Source organism: Miniopterus natalensis, chromosome 14 (assembly GCF_054644295.1).
Source record: "Miniopterus natalensis isolate mMinNat1 chromosome 14, mMinNat1.hap1, whole genome shotgun sequence".
NCBI lineage: Eukaryota > Metazoa > Chordata > Mammalia > Chiroptera > Miniopteridae > Miniopterus > Miniopterus natalensis.
In genome coordinates this window covers 52194583-52208527 of record NC_142094.1, presented here as the reverse complement: position 1 = coordinate 52208527, position 13945 = coordinate 52194583, and the positions used below count along the sequence as shown (strand labels likewise).

At 45.6% G+C, this 13945-nt stretch overlaps 1 protein-coding gene across 1 annotated transcript in view; it reads left to right on the top strand.

The window, feature by feature from the left end:
- The window catches only part of SHTN1 (shootin 1), an 81222-nt gene that overhangs the window by 56843 nt on the left and 10434 nt on the right, over positions 1-13945 (top strand). The window contains exons 14-16 of the mRNA XM_087823978.1: positions 1262-1315; positions 6394-6514; positions 10903-11095. Of these exons, the coding sequence (XP_087680104.1) occupies positions 1262-1315; positions 6394-6514; positions 10903-11095 (368 nt within the window). The remainder of the gene's footprint in view (positions 1-1261; positions 1316-6393; positions 6515-10902; positions 11096-13945) is intronic.

Sequence of the window (13945 nt, the reverse complement as noted above, 5' to 3'; positions counted from 1 at the left end):
ACAGCTTGTCACCTGCCGAAGCCAAGCCTGCCTTGGGAATGCTGTTCACACTGCATATTGTCCAGATTCCTTGATGTCGTTGGCGGGGCCGGTGTGGGTGGCATGAGTGCAGTGGAGCTTTTGACTGGCACGTGTGCCTGGCATGTGCGTGTCACAGGAACCCGAGGCTGTGAATGCAGGACGCCGTAGTCTCATGGGTACATGAGCAGCAAACCTCTCTCCTTCCTCCCCCCCACCTTGTTATTGTCCATTTTTAACAATTGCGATGGGATCTTACTCTTACTGCCTTTCGAGAAAAGGAGCGTCGGTGGCTAGGAATCACCTCCATCCCCGGATGAGGGAAGGGAGCCTCAGCCCTTTCCCGGGAACCGGAGGCCCGGGGTCCCTTTCACTGTCTCGAAGGCTTTCTCTTCATCTCTGTCCTTCGTGAAAGGAAGTGGCACAGGAGAGATCAGAGGTCGTTTTTGATCTTTTCCATGAGGTCCTCATGCTAAATTTTCCCTTCGTTAAATTAGTTGAGGGACCCATGGAGACTGTCGGGTGTTCCGGGGCTGGGAAACATTGCCCAGAACTTCCCTTCAAATCGCTTTGCTCGCGGTGCAGCCCGAAGAGAACCAGCTGGTAATCAAGACACTGACTCAGACACCCCTTCCTCGAGGTGTGACTTGCCTCCTGAGCCACACGACACAGTTGACGGCACACCCTCCCGGGCCTTCTGCTGTTCCCATAGCCAGGTTCCCTGCGGGTCCCCCCTCCCCGCTTGGCCCTGCTGCCAACTTCATGGACGTGCGGGCCAGTCCCCTGTCCCCTGTCCCCGGCGTCCGCCTGGAGCGAGTGGAGCTGAGAGAGGTTTCCTGCCCTGTCGCTTGCTTTCGCTCTGCAGCCTCCTGGTCCCCGCTTGCTGGCAGAAGCTGAGCAATGCGAGGGGAAAAGCTTACTGTAAAAAACTCGGAATGATTTGAAATGAAGCCTCTGAAGTCTGGTGTTTGCCGTTTGTTTTCTTGGTATTATGACAAACAAGTCACAAAAGGATATGTCGCATATGGTGGCCTGAGTCCTTTTGCTTTGACTATGTCTTCTAACTTTCCGCTTAACTGCCATTAGGAGCACTAACCTGCCTAATATTTTTTCCTAAAGTAAGACTTAGACCTAATTTTTAAAAATACTGAGTATAAGCTACCGGTACTTTGTCATGTAAACTGTTTGTTTAGTATTTTAAAAATGAATTACTAACTAAAAAGAATTTTTTTTTTAATTGTAGCCAGAAGCTTCCAAAGGCTCTGAAAGCGCAGTGAATGAATTAAAAGGAATACTGGTAAGACCAGCTCTCGGTTTATGACTCAGTTAATAAGTAATTAACTGAGAATGTTCTTGAAATCGATTTTTGTGAATAATTGGTTCGATGCGTTTTATTTCCATTGACAACAGCCTCATTTCTTTGGATAGTTTGCTTGACTGTGTTACGGACTCCTCCCCCGGGGGTGTTGTCAGTGTACCAATACTCTGCCGTTTCTCTTCTGAAAGAATGGTTACGGGTTCGCCAGAATCGTTGTTTCTTGTCCTGGCCCTCCGGCCCTCGCATTACAGCTTGAAGATGTGAGGGCCGGTACTTGCTTATTGATAGCAGAAGTCCAGTAGAGTCTCTGACGTGCACGGTGCTTCACTTTGGGGCATGAAAGTGGAGTTCTTGGTGCCTAACTGTAGATCTGAGCTCCCACCCTAATAGGTTAGTATTGGGGTCACAGTCTGCTTTTTCTCACGGTTTAAAAAATTAGTTGATGATAAACTGGAGGGTAAAAATAAAAGGCCCTTTCTTTAGGTTACGCATTTCATTTCCTAAAAGGAGTTCATAGCCATTGGAGAACACACTTAATGCCCACCACTAGCTGTATTTCTCCTTTCCAAAGTATGGGCTTTTGCCAACAGCATAAATGAGTACTGCCCTCTCCAACGGCTGCTCTCAGAGACAAACACCTCGCCTAGGAAATGTTTCAGATACCAAGAGCCCTGTTCTCGGATCCTGTTATAGCCTCAATACCAGTCATTATGCACAGTAAGTCAACAGACGCGGGGCGGAGGTACCAACTAACATTCCCGTGTTTGTTGTTGCTGTGCTAATTATGCATCGCGTGTAGACATCCCCTAATTGTAGTAAACAAAATTATTTTCATCAAGCACGGAACAGCCGACTTAACTCAGAATGGCTTAATTAGTTAGCGTTAGTCGTAGGTGAGTGGAATTAGTGCTAGAGAGAGGTGTAGCGGGGGCTAACAGTGCTGGTCTGCCTGCAGAGTCGCGTATTAGAACCACTGAAAAAGCACGTGGCTATGAGCCAATGGAGTCTTTGATGGGAAAGGTTTATTATCTGGTGTTGTTAAGGAGAACTATGACAGTCCCTTTTTAAAAGGTATTTTGTCACTGATTTGAGAGAAAGGGGAGGGAGAGAGAGAAACATCGGCCGCCTCCTGCACGCCCCGCCTGGGGATCGAGCCCGCAACCCGGGCGTGTGCCCCGCCCGGGAATGGAACCGGCCGCCCCTTGGTGCACCAGGCGATGCTCAACCAGCTGAGCCACACAGGCCAGGGCAGTGACTGCCCGTCTCTTTTGTTGTCTCTACATTATAATGCTAATTTCTGTTCAAGAAAATGTCCCAGGGGCACTGTGAGATTCTAGACTGTAGTTCTGATCATCAGTGAAAGAATCAACTCTACTGAGTGTGACTTTTAAAAAATTAGGTTCATTTGAAAAATCAGACACTGTGAGATCCATGTGAAATCTGACTGCCCAGTAGGCTGCCCCCTGCTAATGCCGACGGTAGCAAGTTTGCTGATTGCAGCGCTGCTCTTAAAGGTCGGTATTCACTATGCAATCCCAGCCACTATAATTTTGTGCCACTTCAAAGAGAAATTCCTAAAATAGATTTTTGTGAAATAATTTACAAATTATAAAAATTGTCAAAACATAGTTTTCCCCTGAAAATTGCCCCTCTCCCCCTTGTCCTGGATTTATCATTAGGCTCCTCTACCTTACCTGACATTGACACATCACTCTGGCTGTTGTTCTGACAATATTATTTCTTTGCATTTTGTGTGTTTTTTTGAAGTAGGACTCACAGTGTTCTCTCCTGCTCTTCTCTGCCCAGTGGCAACTCTCCACGGCCCCCCTAGAAGTCCCTTTGAGGGCCTCTTGTGTGAGAGAGAAACAGGATGCCCCTATCGGATGGGTTCTGTTAGTGCGTTTTGCTGGAGTTCAGACTATTATGATGGTCAAATTTAGCACCTAGCAAAGCACGTGACACCAACCTCACAGCTGTGACATGTGACAAACAGAACATGGAAAGTCTCCAGATTATACCCTGAGATGGAAAGTGGGCATCTGGACCAAGAGATGCCAAGAATTCTAATCCGAGCCACAGCCTGTTCCGCACTGTGGTGGAGCAGAGACTGGGAGTAAAGTCGCTGTGGGGTGCTTGCTGTGGTGAATGACAGGGGACCCGAGTGGCAAAGGACGCCCACGACTTAGAGATTGGGCCTATTGCTGAGAGTTAGCACCTGGGTAGAAAACAAACCTCTGGTTTGAAAAACCCCACTCAATTTTGAATTGTACAGTTTTCAAGCTAATTTTTAAAGTCTCTGTGTTGACGGAACTCACTTTTCCAAGCCTGCTTATACTTGGTTTTAAAAAATTATGTATATCGTAGATGTAGAAAATATATAGTTCATTTCTTGTAGTCACAAGGGTGTTGAGGTATTAGAAACCTCTTGAGTCTCCCCAGTCACTTAAAAGTCAAAGTGGAAATGGCAGTTTATGAAGTTTAAATCAATGCAAATTAATCTAAAAGTGTCTCTTCAGATTCAGTTGCCTCTGAATCAAAGAAACAGAAATAGCATCTGAAAAATTTCTCTTATGGGTCTTTCTTGAACATCTTCAGTTTTTCAAAGTACCCAGAAATTGTTGAACACTTAATTTTTCCACCTGACAATGGATTATGAACTTTTAACTAAGGTGGGGACTAAGATTGTCACATGATCAAAGTGGTTTGAAACAGGAACTGAGGACTGATCTGGGAATTAGAAGAGCCAAGTTCAAGGTCCCGCCCTATCTCTGCCCTATCCTGGGACCTGGCCCAGACCAAGGCTCCCTGCTCTGGAGGGTGAAGGAATTGTATACAGCGCATGGCTCCTAAGTTAATTGCGGTTTCTCAGAACCTATGATTATAATGTAAATGGATAATTAAGACAATCTTGGTACTTTATTAGCTGAGCTCCTTTATCACTTCCGCTGAGAGTCAAGCAGAAACCTTCCTTTCCCCATAATTGCCTCCATACTTAACATTTACTCCTATATTAGCTGAATCAATCCGGTAAGCCTGTGCCTGGAGAAATAGTGTGGGATTCAAGGATTTGAACCTGGAAAATGGATTCCTTCAGTATGAGGTATGAAGAGAGGGTGCTTCACCACAGTCAGGAATTTGGGAAGATAAGGCTGTTATCTAAAAGAATAGGGACTGTTGGGAAAGATAAATTCTTCAATAAATGGAAGCCATTAACTCCAGCCATTGGGAAAATTACACAGAATGTCCTTGACTTCAAACAGTGTGGTTTTATGAGTTTTAATAATAATAATGGCCATACCTTTAAAAAATACCTGTTTGCATATGATACAGCTGGTAAAAATTATAAACACACATGATTTGGAAATGGTTTTTCTAATACATTTTTAAAAATTTATCTAAGTTGGCTTTAGTTTTGTTTTCTTTACCTTATCAGTGTTTATCCCACCTCATGATACAGACCTGCTTGTTAACTTTTAAATAAGCCAAATGATGTTTAAATTCTAAAATGAGCTGTTATAGAGTTGCCTGTACTGTGGTTTTCCTTTGAGTATATTCTGTGAATATTCGTAATAAATGAAAAGCAGAGTGACGTACTTTGGGTTGGGTGGGGAGCATGGGCTGTGTGCTTGACTGAGTGGGAGCCTTATCTCAGTACTTTACACTTCATTTTAGGCGAGGCATCTGGCCGAAAAATCGTATAATCTCCTAATCTTGTTAGTCAAGTTCCTCCCTGACAACAGGCTGCTTTTCCATGACTTCTTGCTGTTAGGGAGCAAAAACCTTTCTAAACAAAACAGCACAGTAGCCTGTGTCATATGAGATTTGTAATTACCTGATTTTACAAGCTTTTTTGTTTTATAGGCTAAAGAAGAAACCTGAGTTATCATTTTAGCCAGTAGGACTCTTAGCATCCTCAGGAAGTGATTAGCAGGGAACAAAGGGCAAGTCTGTAGTGAGCTCAGACGTGACAAAGGCTGGCCTGGTGGCTCGCCTGGGTGGACAAAAGCTGCCGTCTGACTCTGGCACGAAGTCAGGCAAGTCATACCAGACTCGAGGCTCTGATTTGCCCTGGTCAAAATATTGTGCTTCCCCTGGCTGTGTTTCTCCCCGAGTCTGTGGCACAGGTTCGGAGGACTATTTCCGAGAAACGGTGGGCATTTCTGACGAAAGGAAATGGACCCCTCGTAATGGTGGGGCGCTAAGGCCTTACATAGAAATACGTCAGCTAGGGCTCTGCCCCTGCGCTGGAGCCACAGTGGAGATGGAAAGCCATAGCTCTCCCTCTGTCACACGTCCTGGAGCAGCCAGGGCGGGGACCACTGCTTCTCCGTTCTCTGTCGTCTTGAAGGTCAGCAGGAGCACAGCTTGATGGCATCTCTTGTCCCCTTCAGCATCTCTGGGCCTGAGCGACACATTCACTGCCACCTCTGTTAGGATTCTGGAGTCGCGATGCCGGGCCCTTCCTTGCCGCCCTGCAGGAGTCTAGCCTTTGCTCTCACAACGAAGCCACCGTGTGCTCAGCGCAGCACGTCTTTGGGTCAGGCCACTGGAGAGCATTCTGTGCCTCCTTTGGCAGCTGTGACACCATTGTCCCCAGTTGTGTGGTCAAGGTCATTCTCTCTAAAGAATCAGCCCCACGTTTTTCAGGGCTACCAGGATACTGATTCTGTAGCTTGTGACTACCATATCCAGAGGGCCTTCTAAGGTGAGTTCAACATATCCGGCCTCATCTCCACGCGACCGACCGCACGTCAGAGTCTTAACCATCCCGTGCAGGTGCCTCCCCGCCGAGCTCCAGAGTCAGCGCATCGCGGGGCGCCCTTGTCCTGGCCTTTTGATACAGAGCTGACATCTTACATCCTCAGCAGCATCTTCTTAAGTGACCCAACACCGTGTGTTGTTGAAGATATTCACATTAAAATACATATATGTGTAAAGTTTATTTTATTTTCTATTTCCATTCAAATTCTGTAATGTTTTGGGGGTTTGATTTTTATATTCTTTTGTATGTTGTATTAAGCCATTAACCTTTTCATTTTGTTTTGTTTTCACTTTAGGGGACACTTAACAAATCCACTAGTTCACGAAGCTTAAAGTCCCTTGACACTGAAGGCAGTGAGACTGAGTTAGAGAGGATTCTGCGCCGCAGAAAGGTGACGGCAGAAGCAGAGAGCAGTAGTAAGCCGGCTTCACTCTCCGCAACTCTCCGCTTCCTCTCTGCAGCGTCTTCTCGCCTGGCCCCTTTTAACATCAAAGGGTCTTTTAAAATGATGACGAAATATTTTTAATGTGATTGAGAAGTATTGGACGGTGGAAGGTACCACTTACGGGTATCTCATAAGAACACGTGTTATTTTTATTCACTGCCATTTTTGTTTATGTATTTGTAGGTAATCGGGCTTTTATAGATCTGGTTGCTTGACGCATGATGCCCTTGGGTGAAGGCATTCAGGATGGGCTTTGGCAACAATGTAGCGTTGAGTACAGGCTCTGGAACCAGACAGTGTGAGTTCGAATCCCAGCTCTGCCAGTTGCTAGCTGTTTGCTCTTACACGAATTACCCAACCTCTCTGTGCCTTAGTTTCTTCACCTAGAAAGTAAGGATAATAAAAGCACTACTTCGTAGGATTATTGTAAGGATTAAGTCAGTCAGTCTATGAAAAGTGCTTAGCACTGTGCCTGGCAGGAAGTCAGCACACGATAATCAGCAGCTATAGTAGGAATTGCACATCTGTTACAAATACAGAGACATCGTCTTTGTCCTTCGCATCCATTTAGGGTAGTATCTCTGCCTCTGAGTCAAATGAATGAGGAATTCCAGCCCGGCCGGGCGTGGTTCAGCGGTTGAGCCTTGACCTAGGATCCAGGAGATCGCGGTTCGATTCCCGGTCAGGGCACATGCCCGGGTTGCGGGCTCGATCCCCAGTCGGGGCGTGCAGGAGGCAGCCGATCAATGACTCTCCCATCATTGATGTTTCTCTCTCTCCCTCTCCTTTCCTCTCTAAAAAAAGAAAGAAAGAAAGAAATTCCAGCTCAGTGTTACCAACTGTGACCATCTGAGCAACTCTTGAGCTCATAATTTGCATTCGCGTGTATCAGACATCAAAATCTGTTCCCAGACAAACTTCGTGTATCTTCACTTTTCTCCCAGCGGCTTGATCATGGGAATTAGGAGAAACCCTTCTGAGGTTTTTTTCTTGTGGCCAGGAAATTGGCTTTGCAAAACTGAAGTAAAATTAATCAGCTATAGCTAATAGGCGGAATCATTTAGACTCAGTTCAGTGAACTCCCGTTAGTTTATTCCATTGTGACAGTTTAATTTGCTTTGCCGTCAACTTTAAGTTGCTAGAACAGTAAGGATTTGGGTTTCTGATAAGCAGGCTCTGGTTTTCACATAGGGACTTACTCAAACAATTGAGGAAATTGGTTTCTTAAACTAGGAAGCATCAAAATACCAGCCAAACCTTTACTATAAAAAGATGAAGCTTTTGTTTCCTTCTTTAAAAAAAAAAATTATCAGTTTGGTGTGGTCTGGAAATTGTGCTGTTACTATCCTATAAGAGCCCACCTCCCGCCCCGCCCCCAAACAGCCACCTCTCAGGAAAATTACGGGCTGCCATGAGAGTGGTTATTTCCTTAGGATTGGTTTACAAGCATTTAGCAGCCTCCATAATGAATCATTATTCATTTTGTGGCTTAATCAGTGCGGTGACTTTTCCCACTTTTCATCCTTCAAGCACCGTTGGTCGTTAGGACTTTGTGGATGCCGTGCTCGAGCTCTGCCGTTGACGTTTTGCGTTTTGCCACTGACCTTTTTGGTCCCCCAGAAACGTTCTGAGCCTCCCTCACGAACTTGACCACACGTGAAGCGCTCACTGGTTCAGAGTTTGTTTTCAGTGGGAGGAACCAGGAAACATTTTCATTTTAGTCAGTGTGGAAATTTGGATATTTCAAAGTACGGAGAAAGGTGGGAACACGTTTTATAGGCAGGGTGAGAATCTTTTATCTTACTGGTTATTTCCACCAATATGCAAATATTTAATGTATCATTTGAAGGAAGTTAGAATACGATATGTATCCAATAGAACTCATATTTAGATGGAGAGATAAGAACTGTGTAATTGGCAGTGTAAAGAAGATACACATACCGAGGGGAGTGACTTGTAATAGAGCAGAAACTTTCTTTTGAGCTCCCTAGTAGCCAAAGGGGGGGGAAAAAAAGGAAGGAAACAAACGTACAAACTCTAATTTGATAAAAGAAATACCTTTTTTAAAACATGGTACAGTTGTTTTCCTAGCATCGAACTGGAAGAAGTATTTACCATGTAAATCTTTTAATAAAGAACATGGAATGAATGACAAAGGGAAAATTCAAGGACAGGGTGGGTGGTTTGGAAGCTAAAGCAGCCCAGCTGCTCGGTGGGAGCAAATTACAGAGATGGGTTTGATAGGTTTGTGCCTCAGGTACCTACACTTGAATCTCTGGGATATTTTTCTTCTGCACACAAAGGCTTAAGCGGAAGCTAAATGTGAGGTCACAGAGCGGAGGAAAGAGGCATCCCTAAGAGAAGCGGAGGCTGAGGTTTGCAGAAGGGAAGCACCATTTTCTTTAGAATTTTGCTTAGGAACCTAACTCATACTCCCTTGTTTTACCTAGACTTGTGGCCCACCAAACTGACACTTCAAAGAGCAACAAGTGCCTCTGGGGAAACATTGGGCAGCTTAACCAGGATGCAGTAATAATAATCATCATCTTACTATGCATTTTTCTTCATTTCTTCTTGTATGTAGGAAAGCAAGAGCTCTGGCTCAGCTCGCCCACTCTCCCTCCCTTTTAATTGGCTTCAGTTGCGGAGCAAGCAGCAGGCGTTGGTGCATTCAGAAACAGATCTTGCTTTCCTACAAGGACAGATTGTTTAAAGCTATCTGGTGGTGTAGTCAACAATTATCCGAGAGCAGAACAGAGCTGCTCTGAAGCAGTTCTTGAATTCAACTTCTTATATTTTCAAGAACTTTCTTGATCTTTCTGCCTTTCTCTCTTTACTCCCACATCCCCGTGCCACATGAGGCTTAAGAGGCGGGAGGGAAAGGCCTTTTGAACCAGAATATTTAGTATCCCCAAGTTGTCTGCCAAGAAGGTGTAGGTTCAATAAGTGAGGAAGGCAGACGCTGACGCCCTGTGAGCTGAGGCTGCCCACTAGCCCGGCGTGGGTCTGTCTCCCGCATGGAGCAGGCGCCACAGCAGAACGGCTGAACAATTTTCCAGATCCTTAGAGAAAGGATTTTTAAAAATTAGAACTTCATTTCTGGAGTTGGTATGTTACACTGTTGTAATAATCAGACACATCCATCTACATGAATGAAAAAATCAAATTCCCGAGCTTCGTGTTGATGAGGGATTAGCCAGCGTCTTGGATTCCACCCCCTCTGTACAACTTTCCTTTTTAGGAGATGGTCTGACATTTTTCAAGGATGCCCTCTGGCTTCATTTTTAGAAGTTCTGATTTTATTTGTACTTTCGTGAGTTATTCCATACATCTCTTTGTCTTATTTATTTATTAAATATTTTTTATTGTGTTTTGTTTTTTTTTTTAGAGAAAGAGGAAGGAAGGAAGAGGGAGAAAGAGAGAAACACTGCTTGGTTGCCTCCTGCATGCATGGGGATCGAACTCACAATCTGAGTATGTGCCCTGACTGGGAATCAAACCGGCAACCTTTCGGTGCACGAGACAGCGCTCAACCAACTGAGCCACGCTGGCTGGGCTAAATCTCTTTGTTTTAAAAGGATTCCTTTTGAAGTTTCAAGAAAAATATACTAGAATCTTGCTTTGAAAAGAAACCGCATAAGGCGGTATCTTTTTAACTAAAAGATAGAAAATAAGTCATGACAGAGCTTAGCTTCAGAATTTTTAGGTTGATATGCCAATAATTTCCGTAACAAGCCCTGTTAGAGTGTTTTCAGTCCTGTCCCAAAGAGCAGAAAAGTCTAATAGGTAAACAGCCAAACTCTTTGCCACCTAATTTTTATAATCCTGTGTCTGTATATTAACAGGAAATTCATCCACTTACTTCTCAATCACATTAAAATGAAAATGTTCATAAAAGCTGTCGAATGCTCAAGAAGCCTTCCATGAGCCTCTTAAAAAGAGCCTTTTGACATAGTCCATTTTGTATTTAAAATGCAGAGCTGAGTCTGGGGAGGAATTAAGTCTTGAGAGGCCACGTGGTTCGAGTAGGGCTGTCAGAAAGCCACACTCTGAGAAGAAAAGAGTTTTCCCTGTTCCAGTATTTTTAAGGACTCTGGTCAGTGAGGGAACCATGGCCTGGGGTTTTGTGGTTTCCTAAAGGCCTGTACACAATTTCTCAGCGTGGTCCCGGGGCCCTGAGTAGTGCCACCAAAGCAGAGCAAATTTCTCATAGGAGCAGTTTCCAGCCTGCTCTTGAAATTGGAACAAAACTTGGCCTTTTCGCTTCCTGAGGGGTTTTCAGCTAATCTGTTTGTTCAGTACCCTATTAATCCGCATCGCACAGAATGATTAAACTTGAGGTATGTGTTTGGTTTTAAGGTCCAACCGGGATATTAGCCACCTCAGAGTCCAAATCCATGCCAGTGCTGGGTTCTGTATCCAGTGTAGCAAAAGCAGCCTTGAACGAGAAAACGCTGGAGGCAGAATTCAGCAGCCCGGCCCGCCCCGCGCCTGAGCCGGGCAAAGGGCCGGGCAGATGGGAAGGCCGCGCGAGCTCCAAGGTTACGTTTCAGTAAGTAATGACGCTCTTCACTACGCGCTGCGGGGACGGTCTGTGCTGACTCACTCGTGTGTCGCTTTGCTTTAATTCTCGATAGAGAGGTTTCTATTCCGTGGGCCACTAACTGCTCTCCTCCCGCCGGCCCACGAGCCCGCTTTTGCGTCCAGGCGCCCGGCACCGAGGCCCTAACTCGCGTCCCCAGCAGCCATGTGTGAAGGGAATTCCCGCCCCAGACCTGTTTGCTAACCAGGTTCTTCTTCTGCTCAAAAAGGTGAGCCGGGCAATCATTATTGAGCATCGGGAAGCCCTGGCTCACCATTTCAAGACGAAATGCCCCCACCATCCCTCTTCATGGCTCGTGAGGAGCTGAAGAAGGTGCCACGTCTTCCAGAGGAGCTAGATCTTCACGCGCGCCTTGGAGGGTCCCTTTTTGCAAACGTGTCTCCTGGTCCTCACTTAAAGACGTGCCTTAATACGAACTTCTCTATCCCGAGGATGAAAACATACCGCGTGAAGGGTTAGCTGGACAGGCCAGCTCGAGAGTGACGCGTGGTCCCCGAGTTAACCCCGCCGGTGCGTGTCCCCGACAGTCTGGTGGAGGGTCGGCCTGTTTGTCAGCAGGCGGCCTCCCTTTGAAGTTCGCCTGGCTCTGCTTTCGGTCTCTTGCCAGGATGTTGGGGGGGTTCACTTGAGGAAGAGGTGAGACAAATCAGATCGGCCGATTGTAACTGTAATCACGGTTAATTAAACCTCTGATTTCCTGCTCTCTCGGGAGAGAAAGGCCCCTTTTTTTGTGTGCCTCTACCTGTCTTAGTTGAAAAGGTGAAGCCTGGACAAATGAAGTTGAAATTCAATTTAGACCTCTCTTTGCCAACTGGTATTTTCTTCCATTCTTGCGTTTCTCATTGGTACTATTAACGTCTTTTTTTTCTCTCTCTCTTTTGGGATGAATGGACTTCTGTGCTGATTTACAGTTTTATCTAATTTCATTGTGTTTAAAAAGCACATTTTCTCCTGCAGTCACGCGTTTCCTTTCTTTTGACTGCAGCCATTTGAATAGTTCTAACAGAAAGATGATCTATATTCATTCTTCGTCTTTTCTGTTAAATTTGTTTAACACCTAATTTGACATCAGCAATCTGGCTACACTTGAACCAATATCCAGACACAAAAGCAATTTGGCTGAGACAAGTTAGTTTCTGAGAAATGCTTCAGTGTGTGTATATAGATTTTTTTCCCCCTTTACCATTTCACACAGATAATCTTAATCAGAAAACACTGCAACTCCTTCCTTTTGTCTGCCTTCTATTCTCCAAAAGTAAGTGGAAATTACATTCCCGAGAGAGGAAATGAAATAATTGCAGGCCCAAGGTCTGCAAAATGTGTTGAATTGACGGTGAAAAGGATCCGCGTGTTGACAGACACGGTTGTTAGATGCCATAAAGGCCTACGTGAGGCTCAATTTATTTCCCATCTTGCCGGTTCAATGACTGCTTAAGAGAAACATTTCAATTTAATTTATCTACTTAAAGCGCTAATACAAATACTCCGCGCTGCTGTGTTAACTTTTAAACTTCGCAGCCTAACGCTTGATTATTGAGTTCTTGACATTCTTTAGCTGAAATAACTAATGCCATGTGTTTTCATAGAAGGAGAGCCACTGAAAGAAGAGCGCCTCTCCCAAAGCCTGCTTTCGTACGTACAGTCAGGCTCTGCGGGCGAGTGCGGGGGTTTTGTGTGCGCGCCCACGTGGCAGTTCTCTCCCCAGACCCACGCGCTTCCTTCGCGTTTCAACCCAGCCCTGTAACGAGGGCGAGGAGTTTAACTTAATGTGGTCACGGGGAAGCGTCACAAGTGAAGACTCAGGTGATCCATCAGGATTCCCTGCGGCCGGTCTCGCCGCCAGGAACGAGAAGGGTTATTTTCAGGACGCTTCCCGCTGCCTGTGACGACTAACATCCGTTCTACACACCCGGTCAGGAGTGCAGACAGAGCCTCCTTGGCCTTGTCAGTCGGTCCTTGCGCTCTAGTAGTGGCACCTTTATATCCATCTGTGGAGAGACCACTGTAGTGTTTCAGGTGAGTGGCACTGTTGACTCTTGACAGGGACTCAAGGTCAAGGGAGGATATTAATTAAAGTCGCCTGTAGTACTTACATTCTTTCTCACACACAGCCCAGGCCCTTCCACTCTTACCCTCCCTCCCTCCGCTTTGGCCTCTCTGGCCAGGTGTCCACCCCCCCCTTGCCCTTTGCTTTTGCCGTCGTCTCTGCCTAGAGCTCTCTTTCCCCAGCCGCCACAAGACCTACGATCTCGTCTCCATCATTTCTTTGCTCAGTGTCATCTTTTCAGTGAGGCCTACCCCGGCCACACTATTTAAAATTGTAACTCACCTTCCTCTAAATGTTGACTCCTCCTTAGCCTGCTCGGTTTTCCCCACAGCGGGTATGCTCTGATCTGCTGTGTGCTTCATTCGTTGTATTTAACGCGCATTTCCCCCCCTTCCCCTGCTGGAAGGTAAACTCCACGAGGGCAGGACTTTTTTTTGTTCCCGGGTGTATCTCAAACCCTGGAAAAGTTCCCGCCTTATGGTAGGCTCTCGGTAAATACTTGTTGAATAAATGAACGAATGAGTACATCTTTACTGTCAACAAAACAGCAGAGTATCGATTAATTAAAATACTCCATTAACCAGCATTCCCCCATTATTCAACAGTCACACGTATACATTAGCCAAATAGTAGAGAGATTTGTTTGTTGTTTGGTTGGCTTAGCTGGTCTCGTAAACATTTTCTAAATGCCCAGGAGTCGTTTACGTCCAGCTCCGTCTTGCGTGTCCTCTGCATTTTTGTACCTGCTGACG